We start from the raw sequence: 22,074 nt of genomic DNA, 5'->3' as shown, positions 1-22,074 counted from the left end.
AGCTCCTTCCATCTTATGGCACCACCACCACCACCCAGGACTGTGTCATCACATACATTCAGGGGGCACACTTACATCCTAGGAGTCATGGGCCACACGTGGCACACTCCACATTCACACTTCCTTGACTATAGCTCACTTACAAGGTAGGTGGCCTGTTGAAGAGTCTCGAACCCAGGGGCCATGTGAGGGCTGAAACTAAGCCCACCCTCTCCTTGCTAGGCCATATAGCCTCGAGAAAGGAACTGCCGACAAAGGTGCTGTGGGGGCTGGCATCTAGCCTGGCTGGGACTGGGGCAGAGGAGAGAGAGGAGACGGGACAGAAGATGGCAAGGGTGACCATGGAGGGGAGAGAAGCCGAAGCCCAGGGGTACCAGGTGGCCTCTTTTGTGGCCAGCAGTTTCAGAGAGTGAAGGCTGGCTTGAGCCTGTGCACACGTCTCCCCACCTAGGTAGGGGATTCCACTGCCTCTCCTCACTGAGCCCCCATGCAGCAGTGTTGAGCCTCGGGCATTGAAGTCCCTGACCACACTCTCATGCCCAGGTCTATGCAATCAGGGCCTTGTCCTTACCCCATGCCCTTGATCATCGAGGGTCAATGTCAGAAAGACAAGGATGGCTGGACCTTAGCAGGGACGGGAGGCCATGCCTTGGAGACAGCTGTCAAAGTGGTAGCACCCAGGCTGAACAGCTCCCATCCACCTGGCCCCACGCTGTCTGCAGACCCCATGGAGTGCAGCTCTCTATCCTCCCCTGACTACTAACCTAACGAGAGAGAGGCTCCCAGAGGCTTCACCCAATTCCAAGGCTCCCCCTGCCCTGTGCTCCTCTCTCATGGCCAGGCGCTGGGAGTCAGGGGAGGTGACATCCAGCCTGGTCCCACCATGCCTTCCACCTCCTCCTGTTCACAGGGTGGCCCACTGGAACTCTGCTTAGCCTATCTGGTGTACAGCTATGGGTGCCACTCTGCCTTGCCAGTGTTTTGGTTGACAAGAGTATTTGTCATCCTTGTTTCTTTATATCTGTCACCATCCTACCTGCCTCACCTGTAAACGGTGCCAGTGTCAACACACACACTGGGTCCCCAGAGTGGGCACCACCTGGGATCACCATCACCTTAGCAGCAGGGCTAAGGAAAGCCAGTGGTGGCAGCAAGAGAGGGTCCCAGGTGCCAGCTTTCCCAGAACCTGCCCTCAAGGAGAAGCCAGAAGACCAGGGCTCTGGCCTGATGCTGCCCCCAGGCTTGCTGGGTGACCTTGGACAAGGGCCCACCTCCCTTACACAGGCCTGTTTTCCCCTCGGAGCATGAGGTAGGAAGCAGTGCTGCATGACCTCTGGAGCCAGATGGCTAGACTTCAGATCCCAGCTGTACCACCTACTAGCTGGGTGACCTTGGACCTGCCTCATAACCCATCTGACCTTTGGTGTCTCTGATCATAAAAGGGTGAAATGATACTACTTCTGAACATTAAATGAACTAAAGTCCATGGAAAGTGCTCACTAAATACTGGTTACTATTACTATGTCTTAGGGCCCCTCCTTGGCAGCCAGAGTTCTGAACAGGCATGTTCACACATGTGTCTCCATATGTGGGTCTGTGTCCCCAGCTCCAAGACTCACAATGGACACAGTAGTAGCCTGGCTTTGCTGATCCTTTGGACCTGGTTGGTTTGGCCTGCCCTGGGGTTTGGCTTACCCCAGAGGTTCCTTCTGAACCCCAAGCCCAGCAGCCTTCCACCACCACTGGCCTTTGACAAAAACCTGTGCAATTCTCGATTTTCTAACACCAAGGCTCCAGGCCCCAGCTCTCATCCCATAAGCTGTGTGAATCAGTCACACTTCTGCAAGTGGAGCCCTCATCAGCTGGCCCTTACCTGTGCTGGCTGGAGGGTCTTGAGAGACCAGCTGCTTGCGGGGGGTGGGGGTGCAGGCAAGTGGAGGTGCCTGCCACTGTTCTGTGCAGTGAGATGGTATGGTGAAGGGTCACCACATTTACCAATTCACTAAGTCAGAAAGTGATTCCTTCCTCTCTTTCAGCGTGAGAAGCTCAAGAGGAAAGTCTCAGGCTGGTGCTAGTATCTCCTTAACAACTCTGAACACTCCCCCTTGTTAACAAAGAGAAGAAGCCTTCAGCAGGCAGCAGAATCCTGCTAGAATGTTACATTAGTGTCTGCTTTCATTGTAGTTATTCTTATGGGTAACTTCCATAAAATACTTAACACAGGTTTTCCATTTACTGTAGGGATATGAAGTTTATAAAGTACAAAGATATATCTAAGAAAATTAATAACGGGTAGTCATCAGGTGAAACAGGATTCTTGCAGAAGTTATAAAGATGCTAGAGAAGAATGTTTCAGAAAGAATAATCTGGTCTAGTGATTCTCAAACTTTTTGGTTTGGGGACCCCTTAAACTCTTTAAAAATTATTGAGGACCTAATTTTATGTAGGTGACAGCTATCAAGGTTTATTGCATTAGAAATTAAAACCAAGGGTGATCACTTCAGCAGCACATATACTAAAAATTGGAATGATGTAGAGAGGAATTAGTATGGCCCCTGCATAAGGATGACACACAAATTTGTGAAATGTTCCATATTTTTCTGCTTCTATCTTGTTTTATTTTTTTTTTCTTTGGGGCATGAGGGGTCCTAGAGCAGTGCCTGGTACATAATAGGCACTCAAGTATTTGTTGGAAAAAAATTAAAACCAAGAAAAATTTTAAATATTCATTCATTTAAAAATAACTATAATAAACCTATTACACATTAATATAAATAACATTTTTATGAAAAAATTATTCTAGTTTCTAAAAATGTTTCATAAAAAGAATGTCATTGTTTTACATTTTTGCAAATCTCTTTAATAAATGGCTGGCTTAATAGAAGATACCTTGATTCTCCTATGTGCTTCTGCATTCAATCTATCATGATGTGTTGCTTTGGTTGAAGAATAGGAATGAAATTTGGCCCCACATAAACGCATAGTCAGAAAAGGAAGGAGTGTTTTACTAGCCTTTTCAGATAATTCTTTGAAACTCACCCAAACTGGACAAGTGGTGGCTTCTTAAAGGTTGGTTGCAATCTGAAACTGTATCAGGGACCCTTTCCTGTGATGTTACATTAAAATCCATCAGTCTCTATAACAAATGGTGCTGGAGCAACTGTAACATCACATGCAAAAAGAAAACAACAACAAAAAAGAATCTAGATACAGGCTTTCCACCTTTCCCAAAAATTAACTTGAAATGGATCACAGATGATAGATCTAAATGTAAAAATCAAAACTATAGAACTCCTCAAAGGAACATAGGAGGAAATCATGATGACCTTCAGTATGATGATGACTTTTAGATAGAACACCAAGGTCACAATCCATGAAAGAAGTAGATAAACTGCTTTTCGTAGAAATTTAAAACTGCTCTATGAGGGCTACCATCAAGAGAAGAAGAGAAGCCATGGGCCAGGACAAAACATCTGCTAAAAAAGCATGTTTAATAGAAGACTGGTACCCAAAACATACAAAGAACTGTTAAAATTCAACAGTAAGAAAACAACCCAATTTAAAAATGGGCCAAAGACTAACAGACACATCACGAAAGAAGATGTACGGATGGCAAATAAGCATATGAAGAGATGTTCCACATCGTATGTCATCAGGGAAACACAAATTAAAACAACAATCTCCCACTACACGCCTAGTGGAATGGCCCAAAACTGGAACACTGGCAACTCCAAATACTGACAAGGACGTGGAACAACAGGACTCTCATTTATTGCTGGAGAAAAGGCAGAATGGTGCCACACTTTGGAAGGCAGTTTGGCAGTTTCTTACAAGGTGAAACAGACTCCTACCCCAGGATCCAGCAATCACATTGTTCCATATTGACTCAAAAGATGTGAAAACTGGGCAGCCTGGGTGGCCCAGCGGTTTGGCACCGCCTTCCGCTTGGGGTGTGATCCTGGAGACCGGAGATCAAGTCCCACGTCAGGCTCCCTGCATGGAGCCTGCTTCTTCCTCTGCCTGTGTCTCTGCCTCTCTCTCTCTCTCTCTCTCTCTCTCTCTCTCTGTCTCTCATGAATAAATAAAATCTTAAAAGAAAGAAAAAGATGTGAAAACTTTTGTCCACACAAAATCCTGCACACGGGTGTTCACAGCAACTTTATTCATTTTTTAAAAGATTTTATATGTTTATTTGAGAGGGAGGGCGTGCATGAGTAGGGAGAGGGGTAGAGGGTGAAGGAAAAGCAGACTCACCACTGAGCAGGGAGCCCGACATGGGGCTCGATCCCAGGACCCTGGAATTATGACCTGAGCTGAAGGCAGATGCTTAACTGACTGAGCCCCCCAGGTATCCCCCAGCAACTTTATTCATAATTGTCAAAACTTGGAAGCAACGAAGATATCTTTCAGTAGGTGAATGGATTAGTAAACTGGTATATACGCACCATGGAATGCTATTCCACACTAAAAAGAAATAAACTATCAAGTCGTGAAAAGACATGGAGGAACTTTAAATGCATATTATGAAGTGAAAGGAGCCAATCTGAAAAGGCTGCATACTATATAATTCCAACTGTGTGATATTCTGGAAAAGGCAAAACAATGGGGACAGCACAAGATCAGAGTGGTTTCCAGAGGCAGGGACGAAGGGAAGGAGTAGAAAGGCAGAACAGGTGATTTTTAGGGCAGTGGAAATACTCTGTATAATACCGTAATTTTATGGATACATGGCATTATTAATATGTCCAAACCCATAGAATGTACAATAGTAAGAGTGAACCCTGAGGTTAGGGAGGGTCATCCTTGGCAACAAGTGGGCCATTCTGGTGAGGGATGTGGATAGTGGGGGAGGCTGTGCATGGATGCTGGCAGGGTTGTATGGGAAATGGCTACCTTCCTCTCAATTTTGTTATAAACCTAAAACTGCTCTTAAAAAAATAAAATCTTTTTAAAACATCCATTGATCTGCTCTACACTCTGAATGGGTCTCTTACCCATTCATGATTTTATTTTATTTTATTTTATTTTATTTTATTTTATTTTATTTTATTTTTTAAGATTTATTCACTTATTTATTTATGATACAGAGAGAGAGAGAGAGAGAGAGAGAGGCAGAGACATAGGAGGAGGGAGAAGCAGGCTCCATGCCGGGAGCCTGACGCGGGACTCGATCCCGGGACTCCAGGATCGCGCCCTGGGCCAAAGGCAGGCGCCAAACCGCTGAGCCACCCAGGGATCCTCCCCATTCATGATTTTAACACCATTTTGGTCATTTGGAAAATATTAGTTCAGAGTTACATAGATCTTCCAAATGTTGACATGTTTCAGCATACAGTATTATTAAAAACTCACATTTCTTAACACTGACACCGATCTCATCAAAAAAGTCTTTTAGGTATTAGGAAGCTGTCAAGCTCATGATGGTAAAGACAAGTTTTCCAACATTCTTTCACTTGAAAGCTGGAATTTTTTTTTTCATTTTGGTGACAGAGTTGTTAGTTTTTTTCCTTGAAATGATGGGCTCACTCGGTTTGTTTTCAGAAAATATCTTCCAGAGACCAAATCCAAACTACCATTGTTTGTCAGGCATTCTTTTAAATAAAAGTGCTGTCCCATGGATAAAGGGACTATTTTGGCTGGCAGCTCAGTCTTACAAGTGCCTTTCCTCCAGAAAGCCACCCGTCCTCCGGTTTGCATAATTGTGTTATGCATCCTTCCCATTTCATTACACAGAATATGAAAAAGATACTCAGGGTAGAGATTTTTTTAATTCTTAATTTTTTCCTACTTCAAGGACATTCTTAAGTAAAAGTGGCATCTTCTGTGATCCACCATGTGAATTCATGGTGTCAAACATGTAGTGGCAACTGGTATAGTTTGGTGGTCTTGCTTCCTGCTCAGGAGCTTGCGGTTTTATCTCTTACGGCTTTTGCACTATCTGTGCAAGCAGCTGACACTGTTAGAAAGGCAAATAATGTCTTAGTATTGTCATGAACACAGTTTTGATCTTCTGGACCCCCTGCAAGGGCCTCTGAGACCCCCAGGGGTGCAGACCACACCTTGAGAACCACTGGTGTAGTCAATCTCTTCTTTGTGCCTTTGGGGACCTTCAGACCCCAAAGAAGAGATGAGGCTGCCCAGGGTCCCAGAGCCAGTTGGAGGCAGGGCCAAATCTTCTCTGACACCTAATGTCCCTGAGACCTGGAAGCTGAGTGACATGCTCCTTTTTGAACAGAGGCAGTATCTGATCACATTGATGGTGAACGGATGCCTCCAGTGAGGGGACAATGAGACAGGAAAGGGTATCAATGAATAAGCCTAAGTAGAGGCACCAATCAGCCAAACCTGTCCTCTTGCAGCTTGGCCTGCCTTCCTGCAACCCCTGCCATGCATATGGTAGTCCCACCTCCATCTTCCCTCTTCCATAATTATGTTGCTAATATCTCCCAGCCGAGGCGGCTCTCATTAAGCTATTCACCATCGTCACTTTGTGTTCTGAAAAGATGAGGTTGGCCATTATCACTTTTCTTTCCCTTTGACTGAGCTCTGTGTGGGTAATTTTCTTCTGCCCTTGTTCGTTTCTTAGAAATTTAGCCTCACCAATTTTAGTTCTTTTCTCCTATCTTAGAACATTGTGCTCAGGAGAAAGGCGGCAGAGGATGAGGGTATCACAGATTTGGAAATTTCTGTCCCATTCACCTTTAGATTTATTTTTGACTGAACAGTGCCTGCTTGGTGGCTGGGCTGTCCCCCATGCTCCTGTTGAGAGACACTTGGGAGGTGCAGGCTAGCAGGTCTGGACCCGCCAAGGGGAGAAAGCAAAGCACCAAGAGAGAGTGGTGCCATGTCAGGCTGTTCCAAAGTGGGTGACAAGACTGCATCTCCACTTCATACCTGGGGATCTGAGGCAATCAGAAACCTTGGTGATGGAAACATACCGTTGCACCCCCAACCCTGAGGGCCCAGTACATGTCTATCCCACATCCCCCCCCCCCAACCCTGCATAGCACAGCCAGCTGTGCCCTGGCAAACCTCCCTACAGGCCCTCACCCCATTCTGCACTGACCTCAGCACTCCCCTGCCCAGAAGCAGTAGACTAACTACTGCCCTTTACCCTGCCAATCTCCCTACCCAGCCTGGCACCCAATTCCCTCCAGGGGTGGCCTGGGGAGACAGACAGGATAAAGCAGCTTTTGCTGAGAATGGCAGAGCTGGGACAGGGAGGGGGTGAGCACTGAAAGCCCAGGGCACAAATGCTACCGCTACCGGGGAGGCAGAGGGAGAGAGAGAGTGTCCCAGGCCCCACCTCCAGGGAGCATCAGCATTTGCTCTGTGGGACTCAGATTAGCAGTCCTGCCACGGGACCTTGGCTGCCTCCAGCCCTGTCTCTGTGGAGCTGCACACGTTCACACTCAGCTACTTGGAAGAGAAGCTCCACCAAGATGTAGTCTGGGTGGGAGCCCCTTGGGCCACCCATGCAGGTGAGGTGACTGTTCCTAGTTTAATGTCTAAGGGTCACATGGACCTCCAAGCCTACCATCATCCTCAGGCCCTGCCAATGGCCAGAAGGGCATCTGATGCCCTCAAGGAGCCTTTGATTAGGGTCTCTGCCCTTGCCCCTTTAATTCCCTCCTCAGGGAAGACCTATCTCTAGCCTGTCCCCTGCTTCCTGAGCATGATTGACCCCTGACTGCCCATCCCCCAGACATACCTCTCTCATATTCGTTCATCCACACCAATTTCTTCCCTCAGTGTCTGCCTCCCAGGAGGCAGTTCCATGGATGTGTCTCATGCCCCCACTGACTGCAAGCTTGGGCAAGCAGGGTCCAGGTCCTGCTGGGTGATGTGTCCCCAGTGCCCAGCCATGGGCTCAGCATGGGAAGACATCCGGCCAGCCTATAGTGAAGAAGGTGTCACTGGACTAGCCCTGGCTGCTCCTGCTTTACTTGGGCCAGGGCCAGGGCCAGGGGTAGGATACCACACCAATCGCAGGGGCTGTGACAGATGGTTTCTGAGTGGTAACTTCTAGGTGTGGAGTGTTGGAACCAGTGAAGGAGTCTCAGAAGACTCAGGCCACAGTAGCCCCCATAAGCCCAGGTTCTTAAAGATAGATAGTAAGCCAATAGAGAGAACTGCTTCTAAATATTTGGAAAATCCAAGGGTTTTGAGGCTGGAAAGAGTGTGATCCTTCAGAAAACCCAAGTTTCTCCACTTCCACAGGAGGCAGCCTGGGTCCCCAACAGAGAAGGTTCCCAGAAGGGCTTAGAACAAATCCCTGAAGATTGCAGGCCCCTGACAAGAGAGGGGGCCCTGGGCAGAAGGAGGGAGAGTCAAGGGGGCAGTTCTCCCCTGCTGTGTTTAGGGCACCAGCTAATGGACTGGGGAGGTTCAGGTAGTATGTTCTTTTTATGCCAAACTTAAGGCCGAGACTGTACTCATTAGTGGGTGTACAGTGGATAAATCAGTAAATAGGTGGATGAAAGGGTGGGTAGCTAGATAGATCAAGAAGGAGTGAAAGGAATAGGCATGCCAGTGAGTAATTAAGGGACAGACAGGTGCTGGTGTAGGATAGAAGGGAGGCAAAGGGACAGGTAGGTGGGTGTGGAAGTGAGTGGATGGTTGAACAAGGGTAGCTGATAGGTAGATGATGTAATGGGTGGGTGGATGGCTGAGTGGGTGGATGGATGATGTTTGATGGGTAGGCACCTTCGATAGGTAGTACAGAGTACAGGGATGTGTGGATGGATGGATGGATGGATGGATGGATGGATGGATGGATGGGCAAATTTGATAGGAGGCAAGACTGGAGGGCAGCCCTGGTGGCACAGCGGTTTAGCGCCGCCTGCGGCCTGGGGTGTGATCCTGGAGACCCGGGATCGAGTCCCATATCGGGTGTCCTGTGTGGAGCCTGCTTCTCCCTCTGCCTGTGTCTCTGCCTCTCTCTTGCTCTCTCTGAATGAATAAATAAATAAAATCTTTAAAAGAAAAAAAAAAAAGACTGGAGACCACCAAGTCCTTGATTCTGCTTCAGGATCTTTCTAGGGAACCAAGAAGGTTCCCTTCCTTTCCTTAGGACAAGTGGTAGACCTATGACTTTCCCCAGCTTTCCCAGAGACCCTGTGAACTGACCGCATGTTGTAGGCACAGGCCCTGCTAAGACCCTTAAGCCCAAGTGAAGAAAGAGCCCCAAGGATACCTGGCCCCCAGCCACTAAATGCCTGTAGTGCTCCAATTGTCACCACTAACAAAAACACCTTACAAATGTCTAAACTAATCCCTGGTGTGGCACCACTTCACTGAGAGTCACAATGAAGGAGCCATTGGTCAGCCCAGGGCCAGGAAGGCAGGCCCCTGCCAGAGGGGTGAGGGAGGGGCCTGTCCCCACCCCTGTCCCCACTCTCCGGGAGGCCTGGGGCCTGGCCACAGAGAGGAAGGGAGAGCCCTCCCCTAGGTGTGAGAGAGAGAACTGTCGTGCTGCCTTGGGGGCACAGGCCTGGGTGGGCTGGGCTGACAGCTTCTGACTGCCCAGCATGCCCCCTGCCCACCATGCTCCACCAGCTGGCATTGCAGTGTGGAGGCCAGGCCTCCAGCGGCTGGAGTCTCCGTGCCTCTTCCCCTTGAGGAACAGTGGGGCAGCCTGGTGGTCCAAGGAAGGCAGCGACGCCTTCCAGGCCCTCCAGGCCCTGCCCAGCTTGGTCTTTTGAGCTCAGGCTGACCTTCTTGCTCCCGCTCCGTTGGCCTGTGTGTTTTTGCCCCCTGGCGGGAGCCAGGACAACTACAGCTCACAGGGCGGGGCGGGGCGGGGCAGGGTCAGGTGCAGGCTTTTCCCTGTAGCTAGAGGACTAGGTGCCCGTGTGCACACACATGTGTGTGTTTGTGCATGTGCAAGCGCCTGTGCATGCATGTGTTCACATTTCACTCAGCCTGGGAGATTAGCGATGGAGCCAAACTCTGAAAGATCCAAAGCAGCTCCTCAAATGGAAGGGGTTATTATTATAATTACAATGATTATTGTTATCAAGATGATCATGCTTGCCTGAAAAGTCTCGTACAAAAGCAGCCTGATTTTATGTCAGCTTGTTGTTTGTGTCTGAGGGACTTCATCTCTGCCTATAATAACTAACATTTGCAGGGCTCTTTATGTTGCGAAGCCGAGTCGCATCCTTAGCCTGTTTCATCTGCGCAGACAGCCCCGGGGGCGGAGGAGGGGGCAACTAACCCGGGAACAGAGGCTGGGGGAGGTGAGGCGGTGACGTGCCTGTCCAAGGTCACAGGGCCAGAAAGCTGCAGAGCCAGCATGTGAACCTGGGTCACCTGACCGAAAAGCCCTGCTCACTTCCCCACCACACCCTTTGCATCTCATCTCTGTGAGGCAGGAAGCTCTTTGTTGCACCTCAGCTCCAAGCCTTTTTGCCGCTGTTTATTGAAAAGTGCACACTGCCCTGAAGAGGAGGGAGAGGTTGGGAAGAAGCACGCATTAAATTAGAAGTGTAGTTTCTGCGGATGAATACACCTGGGCACCGCCCAGCCCCTGGCAGCGCCTGGCTGGTGAATGGAAGTGTGTGGTGTGCATCCCCGTGGCTCAGCTGGGCCGCTGCCAGCTGTCCTGGGTCAGCCCTCACTAGCGCCCCCCAGTGTGGCCCAGCCGCAGCTCTGGGAGGGCTGAGCTCGGGAAGCCAGGGCCGAGTGGTGTCTTTGCTCCAGAAGCAGCCGGCCCATGGCAGAGGGCTTTCTGGAAGTAGAGCCCCTCACTCCTGGACGCCAGTGAGCAGTCCTACTGATGACCCTGCCGGTGTCCCAACTGTCCTCTGGGTCTCGGGTGCTGCTTCCCGAGCATGCTCATGGCTGGTCCCGAGCAGCACACGTCCTCCTTGTGGGAGGCCCCCGGCCCTACACCAGAGCGAGGGTCCCCCTGTGTGCTGTCGGCGCCCTGCTCTCTGGCAATGGCCCAAGGCAGCCCACCTCTGGGAAGTGCCCTGCAGTCTGTGCTGAGCTCCCCACCCCACCAGACGGTGGAGATATCCCCTGGGCTCGTCTCCACACGCCCCTTTGTCTCTCCCCCTGCCCACTCCTGTCTCCAGACGTTGACAGATAGTTTACCTAGGGGGTCCTCCATAGTTGTGGGGGTCCCCAACAGTACCTCACCTCCACCAAGAGCAGCCTCCCGCCATCTGTATGTCAACATTATGAGCAGGGTGCCACATTAATGCTGTTTTTAAATCATTGATGTGGTAAAAAAAAGAATCCTCCAGGTATCCTTGAGAAGTCACAGCCTCTCCATAGCCTCCCAATCCTAAAGTGATAAGAATGGCATCTTGCCCACATTCATGTTCCAAATGCACGGTGTGGCTGTGCCCTGGAATATTCCACCTGTTTACATACACACACACACATACACACACATTGCAGGAGACACAGGTTGACCTCCTCATCTTCCCGTGGCCCCCCAGCAGCAGCTCAGCCCACCCCCAGTTTCATGCTGTGCTGGTGCTCTCCGTTTGCCCGCACAACAGCCCGGTGAAGGGAATGATGACTGTTGTCCCCATTTCTCAGAGGAGGACATTGAGCCTCAGAAAAAGGAAAGCCTTGCTCAAACTAGGAGCCCAGACTGGAGCCCAGGTCTGGGTGGCTCCCGAGCCTATGGGCCTGAATCCCCAGAAGGCTGCCCAGAGGGTGGGTGCCATGGGAGCTGGACATTAAGCCAAGGCAGTCCCAGCTGGTGGAGCATGGTGGGCAGGGGGGGCATGCTGGGCAGTTGAAGCTGTCAGCCCAGCCCACCTAGGCCTGTGCCCCCAAGGCAGCACGACACACCTAGGGGAGAGCCCTCCCTTCCTCTCTGTGGCCAGGCCTCGGGACAGTGGGGACAGGGGTGGGGATAGGCCCCTCCCTCACCCCTCTGGCAGGGGCCCACCTTCCTGGCCCTGGGCTGGTAGATGCTTCCCTCAGTGTGACCCTCAGTGAAGTGGTGCCACACCAGGGGCAGTTTAGACATTTGTGGGGTGTTTTTGTTAGTGGTGAGAATTGGGACACTTTGGGCATTTTAGTGGCTGGGGGCCAGGCATGCCGGTGTGTGACAGAGCCACATAGGGAAGAATGTCTTGTGCTGCACTCAGCTGTGCAGGGCCCTGTGGGCACACCTGTCAGTGAGCAGCCTAATTAAACTCCTCACAGAACTGTTAGCAGAATCCCACCATGCTGCCTCTAGGGTCCAGCACGTGGCCAGTGCCCACAGCACACCTACTGCCACACACTGGTGGCATAGTACAACATGTGGGCACCATACCCAGAGCATGGCCCAGACGCTAAGAGAGGTGGGGAGTCAGAGGAGCTGTGTGGGTCCCAGTAATGGCAGGTAGGCCTGATGGTCTCAGCAGACCAGGAGATGGAATGGTCAGGACTATTTGAGATACAAATGCAAAAGTAAATCAAAACGTATCCTCAAACTGGATTTGGAAAAAAATCAAGAGATTGACTCAAGTAACTAGAAGGCCAGAGGTATATGTGACTGCCGGATTTGGGTATTGCCTGTTAGCATGTCTCAGGATGTCTCCCTCTCCAGCTCTGCTTTCCTCAGTGATGGCTTCACAATCAGGTGTGCCCTCCCTTTGAGTGTCTCTTTCCTAAAAGTTTCTGCAAATATCCTGGTGCTGCTTGAGCCTGGGGCTGCTTGTAGTCTAATCTGACAAACATGGATTCTTCGTCCATCCCAGATTGTTCACTGAGGCCAGCGGGATGATTGGCTAGGCCCAGACCACGTGTCCACCACTGGAACCAGGGGACAGAGTCAGCCCCACCCAGACCACTCATGATGTGGGTCAGAAGAAGTGCTCTCCTTCAGGAAAGCTGAGACTCTAGGGCCAGAAAATGAGGGAATGGAAGGCATCTTAGTGGAGAGGGAGTGGGATTGGGGGACGGGGACTTAGTATGAGACCTGGGGAGCTGTGAAAAATCAGGAAACTATCCCTGCCCTGAGGAACAGGCACACAAGATACCAGCTGTGATGTGTGGTCAGTGCGCTGTTGGACAGACTCTGCCTGGGGGCATCACAGAGGGCTTCCCTGAGGAAGTGACATTTGAGATGGGGAAGAGTCCAGGCACACAGATCATCTGGGCAGTAGCGCACTGTGAAGTGGGATAACCCTGGTTTACCTGGGCAGCAAAAAGAAGGGCTGTGTGTTTGGAGCCCCATGAGAGGGGAAAGGTGGGAGGAGATTGAGACAGATGGGTAGGCAGGGGCTCAGGGGCCAAGGTAAGGAGTTTGGAATTTAAATATTTATATTTAAATTTAAACTCTATTGAAAGAGTTTAAACAGGGAGAGTTATTGTGCCCAGTAAGATTAGGTTTAACTGTGAATATCTGAGGCCCCGAAAAGTGATTTCAATAATAAATTTATTTTAAATTTTAAAAAAAGTTCAAAAGGTATGAGGTGTCCACAAAGTTGTCAAGGACCTAGGGCTGTTTTCTACTATCCCTAGGGTATGGACCTTGTCTTCATGATCCAAGTTGGCTGCTAGAGCTCCAGCCACTACATCCAAGTTCCAGCTTCAGGAATGAGGAAGTAAGAGAAAAGGGTGCAACTTCCCTTTAAAAAGGACACTTTGGTTTACCTCTCATTGGGTGGAACTTGTCACTTGGTCACACCTAGCAGTGAGCAAAGTTGGGAAATGCATCTTTTATTTGGATGTCAGGATGCTTGGTTCTTTTTCTAAGGGAGAAGGAGAGAATTGATGTCACACTAACAATTTCCTGCTGGCTGCCATATGAGGAACAGACTAGAGAGAAGCAAGGAGGGAGTCCTTGGGAGGGGACTGAGGGCAGCCAGAAGGACGGTGCTGGCTCGGACCCGGGGAGGTGTGTGAGAAGATGGGGAGAAGCAGTCTGAAAACAGCTTTAATAGAAAAACCAGCAGGACACCAGACAGGGAAGCAGCAGAAACAAGGGTGAGGCCTAGTCTGAGTCTGAGCAGCTGGGCTGGTGGTGGGGCCGTGGGCAGGGAGGGGGAGGATGTGCACCTGCACAGCACCCCCAGCACCGCCACACCTTGGGGATGAGGTGAAGTTGGGAGGACAGCTCCAGAGCCTGGGCTGTCCCCTGGAGGACTCCCAGTGAGCCATCCATCCCAGCCTTCCCCGAGCTGTACAGTTTGTCCTGCTGGAACCCCAGGACACAGGCAGGGAACCTCACGAAGGCGTTGAGAGTGGCCTTGGTTGTGAGGCACACCTGGCTACGAGGCACTCAGGCCAGAGGGTGTCTCCCACCCTCACCCCTGTCCTGACTCCCTTCCCACACAGCTGACAGGAACCATGACGGTGCCGCCCAGAGGAGGAAGTTGGGAAAGCTCTGGCCAGGTTCTCCAGCTGCATTCCTCAGACAGGACAGACAGACAAGACAGCCAGCACATGGGGGGCTGAGGAAGACCAAGCTTCATTCCCCAAGGTCACCCAGGCACTCGGGAGCAGTGTCAGTGTGTAGGCCCCTGATTCATAGGCCTGTTTTTAGCCACAGGTGGAGGCAGCACCCCGGCTCACCCACCCTGCCTGAGCCACTGCCTGCCTAGGGCACCCATCACCTGGGCCCCAGGGCCAGTTTTCCAGGTCAGTGTCCCCAGGGGAGGCTCAGATGCTGCAGAAACTCGTCTCCACATGGTTCAGAACCTGAGAGGCCAGCCTGTCTTGGCAGGCAGCCCTCTGTGTCAGCTGTGGGTGACTTGGGAATCCAAAGGCTGGGATCTTTGGGACCGCACCCCTTGGGAGCTGGACCTGGGCTAGCACTGTGGGCTTGGCCTGCTAGCCTCCAGGCAGTTGGAGCTTCCTTCCCAGGGTAGACTGCCACCAGAACTTTCCCATCCACCTTCTGCAGTAGACGGGCCTTGGCCTCGTAAGTAGCTACCTAGCTGGACAGCTCAATGCTGGAAAGTTTCCATGGAAGACTTTGACCCCACATACCTTTTGTACGGAATCTTTTGTCAGCCACAGAGTGCCCAGATGCTAAACCTCATTTCCTTTGTGTCTTTCCTACCCCACGGAACACCTGCAGATTTCCAGCAATTTCCCTCACTTCTTGAGCACGTGCCATGGGTGAAGTAGTCTGTGTTTCCTCTAGCTCAGAGGACCGGAGGGCCCTGAGGGTAGAGGGATCAGCTAGTGATGATTACCAGGCACGCGAAAAGAAGACCCGACACCAGAGGACCCGTGATGTCAGGGACAGGGCAGGCCAGGGGCACCCCACTCCCAACCCTCAGCAAGGGCTCAGCCCTAGTGGGTTCCAGCCTGTGCACACGGAAACTGGGGGAAAGGCAGCCAGAGGCGGGGTCCCCGGAATGTCGACACCAACTGCTCAGCCTGGGGGGATGCCTTGCACCCACTCAGCTCCCTGGACCTGCCTCTCCCAGTGCCCCCTGTCCTGACTGGGCCTGGGATGTGCGAGGGGCCAGGCCACCTAGAGGATGCTTTTCCTGCTTCTTTCGGGTAGCTTCATTTTTAGGAGCTTCCCCAGGAGTGGGACGGGGGTCTTGGTGATACGGCTGATTCTGGGGAGGCATATCCTCTTAGGCTGACCCTCCTGAAAAATCCCAAGTGAAGAACATAGCCAGCCCAGAGCTGGGCATGTGCCTGCCAGCCACCTCACTCCATCCTTGCCTCAGCTTCGCACACCTACCTTCCCGGGCCCCTGACATGCACTGGAAGCTGGTCCGGGCCCCACAGGACCTTGGGCCAGTGTATAGCCACCCCTACTCCTCACCTGGCCCTGCACTTCTAACCACACCTCTTTCTGTGCCATTGGGATGTCCCCCAGCACCCAGCTGCTGTAGCACCCACTAAGAGGAAGGTACCCCGAGGCACACAGGGGCCACGAGGCAGAGATGTTCTTCAGAGGCCTCTGGGATACCATGCAGAGGGACCACGTGGTGGCCGCCTCCTGCTTTGGGGTCAGGAGAGTGATCTGAGCCAGGCCCTGTCACAATAGCAATGTGTGAAGACTCAGCACGTAAAGTTTGCCCAGGGTTTGGGCTCAGACAGGCACCTTGTTGTTCTGGTCTGGGTTCCTCAAGAAGTTGACCCTGAGACAAGGATTTGAGTGAGACAAGGAGTTTATTAAGGTCATTGCAAGAAGCACCAAGGGACAGTGGAGGTCACCCAGGGAAGAGAGGGGAACAAAGGGAGAGAGGATGTAGTGTAGGGGAGGGGTCGGATCTGAGCTGTGGGTAGCCAGGGCTCGGAACCCTGGGGATCCCTTGAAAGTGCGCAGACAGGTCTCAGTGTCCTCTCCCTGGGAGGGTGAGGAAGGCCAGCTGCGTGCCCACCAACTCCTGTCTGTCCTGAACACTAACTCCCAAACCCCACAGCCTGCCAGCTGCCCGGGAACAGAGCACCCCCAAGGCAAGGCCAGGGGCCGGGCCCTCTGCAGGATCCCTCTGAGGTGGCCTGACCCGGCAAGCTCCCAGGTATGAATGGGGCTCCACAGCAGCTCCTGCTCCAATCTCAACATTAAAAGCAGCAGTCATCTCAAATGGACCCTTCTGGTTAATGCCTGTCACCCTTGGTGTGTACCCTGCCCAGGCACTGTTGGCCATCAGGGGTGCTGCGGTCAGCATCTACCCTCAGCACATGTGGGTCTTATCCCAGAGGCTGGCCTTGGGGCCGGAGCCTCCTAATCTCAAGTCCCAGCTCTGGCACTTCCCACCTATGAGAGTAGGTGAGTGCCATCCTCCATCTGGCCCTCAGTTTCCTGAACTGTAAAATGGGGACAGCAGCACAATGACTATGGCCTCAAAGGTACTAACAAACCTTCCCTAACTCAGTCACTTACAATAGCAGTTATTTCTTTTCGTGAGCCAGGAGTTCTGTTGGGGATCAGAGACCCAGGGTGGCTCAGCTGTGCTCCGTGTGTCCCTCATCCTCTTGCTGGGATGAACATAGGAGTCCGGGTGTTCATGATGATAGCAGGACAAGCGGGACCCTGCCAGGCCTCGGAAGGGCTGGCCGTGGAACTTCCACATCCTTATGTGGGCATGTCCCATGGCCACTCATAGTCAGGGACGGGGCAAATGTGCTGTGCTTCCAGGGGACAAGGACTGCAAAGGGCGTGGACTCAGGCAGGGCTGAAGACCCAGGCCCATTGATGCAGTCTGCCCTTCCCCCTCCCCTGAGGTGCTGGAGTATGTGCACAGGAGCATCCTTTGTAGGCTACAAAGTACTGTGTGTGTGTGCAAGGTGAGGTGCTGGTGAGGTCCTATGCCTTCTCCAAGACCACACTGCCTTCCAGGTTTCGGTGTTACACGTATGTGATCCACTGTCTCTGAAAATGGTGATACCCCTTTGGTATCCCAGAGGAAGGGAAGGGGGAAGATATGTGTTCATTATGCAATACCGTTCACGCAAATCCAGCAGAGTCTCAGCCTCCACCGTGTGTCTTGGGCAAATTACAGCCCCGCAGCAGAGGAGGAAGGGGAGAGGCAGGGAAAGGCAAACTCCCTGTCTCTCTATTCACCCTCTGCCCTCCCCTTGTCTAACCAGGTCTGGGTCTCCCTGACTCTACAGAGAGGTAGACCAGAGGTCAACAGCAAATACATAACTAAAAAGTAATAAAATCAAGTTTTGGGGCGCCTGGGTGGCTCAGTTGGTCAAGCGTCCGACTCTTGATTTTGGCTCAGGTTATGATCTCAGGGTCATGAGATCGAGCCCCATGTTGGGCTCTGCACTCAGTGGGGAGTCTGCTTGAGATCCTCTCTCTGTCTGCTTCCCCCACACACTTGCTCTCTCTCCCTCTGTCTCTCAAATAAGTAAAATATCTAAAATAAATAAATAAATAAATAATAAGTTTTAACTTTGAGCTAGCTAAAGGCCTAAACTCTTGACACTGAATATTGATATAACTGGAGAACCAGCCTCTCCATTCCCCTTCCCCCAATGTACAGCTCCCCTGGGGCCCCGTCCCTCCACTACCTGGAATTCTCAAGTAACCAATATGTCCATCTCCCTGATTTATCCAATGCCAGGGACTTTGCTCCATTTGGGTAAGAAGTAGAGGAAATTGCATTAGTCAAGAACATTGTTGTTGTTGTTGTTGTTGTTGTTGTTGTTTTCTCTCCAAAAGCAAATACTTTGGGGCACCTGGGTGGCTCAGTGGTTGAGCATCTCCCAGACCGGAATTGAGTCCTGCATCGGCCTCCCCACAGGGAGCCTGCTTTCCCTCTGCCTGTGTCTCTGCCTCTCTCTATCTCTCATGAATAAATAGATAAAATCTCAAAACAAACAAACAGACAAAAAACCACAAATACTCTGCAAAAGCCCTGTTTTCAAAACAGATGAAAGCAGAGCTACCCTGGTTGAGCTGGCAGGTGGAGACGAGACCCCATCCAGGCCCGTCCTGCCCGTAGCAGACACTCAGGCTGCACAGGGCATGGTTGGAAACCGCTGCATGTGAGCGTCCCTGTGACAGAAGGCTGTGAGGGCCCTTGGGCCCCAGGGCCCTGGAGACCAGACTGTGTCCAGTGACCCGGAGCAGGCTGAGGCCTGAGCCACTGTCCCGGTGCCCAAGTAGGTGGCCGGCCCGGGCTCTGACCCCACCGAAGCCTCAGAGCCCCCACCTATCTTCTTCTCACAGGCTGATGCTAAGATGGTGTGCGACGTGGTGAGTCGGATGGAAGACACCGAGCCCTTTTCTGCAGAACTGCTTTCCGCCATGATGCGGCTCTGGGGTGACTCAGGAATCCAGGAGTGCTTCAACAGGTCTCGGGAGTATCAGCTCAACGATTCTGCCAAATAGTGAGTGTGTCAGTCCTGGGAGGCCGCCAGCAGGGCACGGATGTGGCATGGAAAGGGGGGGCACGCAGGGAGGGGTCCTTGGCGAGTCAGAACTGCCGGGACATGTCAGGAAAGGTGTCGGGAAGGAGTGGGAAGGGGCTGTTCCTCCCACCCCTTGGATAAGGATGAGGCCAGGGAAGCAGAGGACACCAGAGACCAGTAGGGCTCCCGGGCGCGGGGCCCTCCACCTCTGTGCCCTGGGTGGGGCCTGGACTCCAGTCTAACAACTTTTTCCCACTGGAGAAACCTGACCCTGTAAGTACAAATCAAGAGCCATATAGGCAGAAAATAATTGACGATTTGTTTTTGTTTCATTTTAGAGAAAATAAGCTTTCCATTGCTCTATCTTTAAAGTTAGCATTTTAAATAAGAATAAGGAAATAAAGAAATAATCGAACATATCCTTTGATAGTGTGTTATAACCAAATAAGGGAAGAAAAGGAGAGATGAGAGAAGGGAGGGGAAGAAAGGGAGAGGGAAGGAGAGGGATGAGGCCACTGGAAGCCAGAGAAGGCTCAAAGGGGGAGAAAGGGAGAGGCAGAGGAAGCGGCCTGTGGGGCTCTTCATGTGACAGCAGCTCAGGCGTCCCTAAGGTTACGTGGCCTCTTTCCTAGATCGGCCCCACATCCCTGGGAATGGTCCGCACTAGTTGGGGACTAACTTCTGTCCTGGAGAGGTTGGGACGACACCCCACTTTTGTAGTCTTGTGCCTGTGGCGTCAGTGGGAGCCTCTGGGCTTCAGCCCATGGTCTTAGGACAGGTGTGCTCCGCCACCGATCTGATCCAGGCATCCTCACCCCCGCTGCTGTCAGGACCACTGCGCCCCCAGGAGACATTTGGCAACGGCTGGAGACACTCTTGATTGTCTGACTAGGGTGGAGTTGCTGGCTGCCGGTGGACAGAGGCCAGGCATGTCGCTGAATGTCCTTCAGTGCGCAGGATGGCCCTACACGGCAAGGAATCATCTGGCCCAACATGTCAGTAGTGCTGAGCCTGAGAAACCCTGGCCAGCAAACCCTGGCGCTGTAGCAGAAGCTAGGGCCCAGAAAATGGCACTTGCTCATGGATGTCAACCACAGTGACAGCTGTCAAACTAGGGACTTGAGTGAGGCCACAGCGTCTTCCCATTTCTGCAAACCTAGACTGTCTACTGGGTGAATGCTAGGTCCTGGGAGTCCAGGTGGTAGGGAGCCAGGCCCAGGCCCTGAGGGGCCCCCAGGGACACCTCGGTGGGTAGGGGTGCGTACCCACTGCTGCCGGTATGTACTCAAATCACTTCTGCAGTGGACCCAGGTCTTTCCCCTGAGTCGTTTGGTGGGGAACAGCTTCCCTGCCCCTGCTGGGCCCCAGTCCAGGGCCTTCCCATCCCTCATCCCCCCGGGGCCATCAAATTGTGCTCTCCACCTAAATTGTTGCCCATTTAATTATGACATAAATACATTGCAAAAACAATTTTTTTTAACACTACAGAGAGTATAAAATTAATAGTAACCTCCTTCTCCCCTTCCAACTTCAATTTTCATTTCTCGGTCCCAGTGTTAAGAACCTGACCCTCCCACCTACCAGAGCATTTAGTGGCCTCCAGTATGGAATCCGAGGAATTCAGTGCACCTGCCTGCCTCCGGTGTCTCTTCTCCACTTCCACCACCAGTTTTTTGCTAGTTAGGGGATTACTTGTGATTCTTCTGGTGGTTACCTTTATAACTTTAAATAAGAAACATGAGTCAATATTTGTCAACTCCCCACCAAGTCAGCTGAGGAAACCTGCCTCCTTCTCTTTGTGTTTGTCCCTGGGACAGGGTCCGGGGGCAGAGGAGGGCAGGAACCCACAGCAGTCAGGACCAAAGGGCCTTAAGCCTTCCTGGTCCAGGCTTTGTGGTCACGGTGTTAGCAGCCAGGTCCCCTTTTCTTACAGAATCTGGGGTGCAATATACAAAACAGTTAACTGGATTTGTTGTGACTGAGAGAGAGGGAGCCCCACAGAGTTGTCTCGGGCTCTAATCCCAGGGGGATGGTGCGAGTGGCTCCCGAAGGCCCCGATTCCTTTACCAACTTCCCCAGCCCCATCCTCACACTTGACAGGTAAGGACAGGGCCCGGAGGGGACAGGGAGGTGGCCCGTGCTGCCAGGCTCCCTGCACTCAGGCCCCTGTGGGCAGGGCTGGCTCTCCCTTCATCCCTGTGAGTGACACTGAGACAAGCCCCAGCAGCCCGGAAGCCTGAGCACATCCAGGCAGGGGCCGTAGGAGCTAGTTCCATGGTTTGGGTAGGGCAGTTTTTCCTCCCGCCCCTGTCTCTGGAGCCCTCCCCTCAGGTTTGCTCCCGTACCCCGCCAAGCCTGCTCAGGCTCTCCACCACTCCTACGGCAGCCCCGTGTACCCCCATGCACCCCCGGGGCCTCAGGCCCCTCCCCGTGTCCTGCCTGTGCCTCCTCTTCCAGTCCACGGAGGGCCTGGCTGGTCCTCTCCTGCCACGTCACCCTCAGTCCCTTGCCCACTGGGATGACTCTCACTGTCTGCCGCCAGCCCCCCCCCCACCCACCCTCTGAGTGCTGCCTCCTCAGTGTCCATGCGGACATCTCAGTACATCTGAGGTCTGTACGTGCCGCCGGGCTCCCAGCTGCCAGCCTGGCCCAGCCTGCCCTGGCCCCGCTCTTCCTCCACTAAGAGCAGCTGCATTACACCACGAGGAGGTGGCTTTCCTGGGTTCTGCCTTCCACATCCCACCTTCCACGTCCCACCTCCCATCGCTGTATCCTGCCGGCATGCAGGGTTGCAACAACCTCCTGACAGGTGTCCCTACTCCCCCCTGAGATGCTCTCCTTACAGCCACAGAGTCCTCATTCCCACACTCTTCCATCAGAGCCTTCCAGAAGCTTCCCATCTTGCTCAGAGGGAAAGCCCAAGTGCCTACACATGATGCCCCACCCTTGCCTCCATTACCCCACTCCAGCCCCAAGGCTCACTACTCCTGCCACAGGTGCGTCCCACCACACCACCCCTTCACAGGCCTGCATCCCAGGCTCCTCCTCCACCACAGGATGGCCTCTGCACCCACTGGCTTCATGCTGGGCACGGTGGGCAGCTCACCCAGCTCCCCTCAACCTCCTTCTCCAGCCACCCTCTGTCCATTAGCCACACTTCTCCAGCTTTCTCCTTACCAACTTCCTATCTCTCCTGCTGACACCACCTCCTGACATGTTCTGTATCTTAATCGTTAACTATCTCACATGTGCGTGCATGCACACGCACACGCACACACACAAATG

The 22,074-nt window shown here is 52.3% G+C and overlaps 1 protein-coding gene and 1 non-coding gene across 3 annotated transcripts in view; both read left to right on the top strand.

Annotated features, from left to right (window-relative positions):
- The window catches only part of GNAO1 (G protein subunit alpha o1), a 172,617-nt gene that overhangs the window by 128,092 nt on the left and 22,451 nt on the right, over window positions 1-22,074 (top strand). For both annotated transcript variants that reach the window (XM_038531014.1, XM_038531015.1), the window contains exon 4: window positions 18,608-18,768. In XM_038531014.1, coding sequence (XP_038386942.1) covers window positions 18,608-18,768 — 161 coding nt within the window. The remainder of the gene's footprint in view (window positions 1-18,607; window positions 18,769-22,074) is intronic.
- LOC119870617 lies at window positions 2,492-2,600 on the top strand. The gene has a single exon (XR_005356266.1). It is a non-coding gene; the product is annotated as a U6 spliceosomal RNA (small nuclear RNA).

The sequence above is a fragment of the Canis lupus genome, chromosome 2, assembly GCF_011100685.1.
Source record: "Canis lupus familiaris isolate Mischka breed German Shepherd chromosome 2, alternate assembly UU_Cfam_GSD_1.0, whole genome shotgun sequence".
Taxonomy (NCBI): domain Eukaryota; kingdom Metazoa; phylum Chordata; class Mammalia; order Carnivora; family Canidae; genus Canis; species Canis lupus.
Note: the sequence above shows the minus strand (reverse complement) of the source record. Positions and strands in the feature narration are given on the sequence as shown.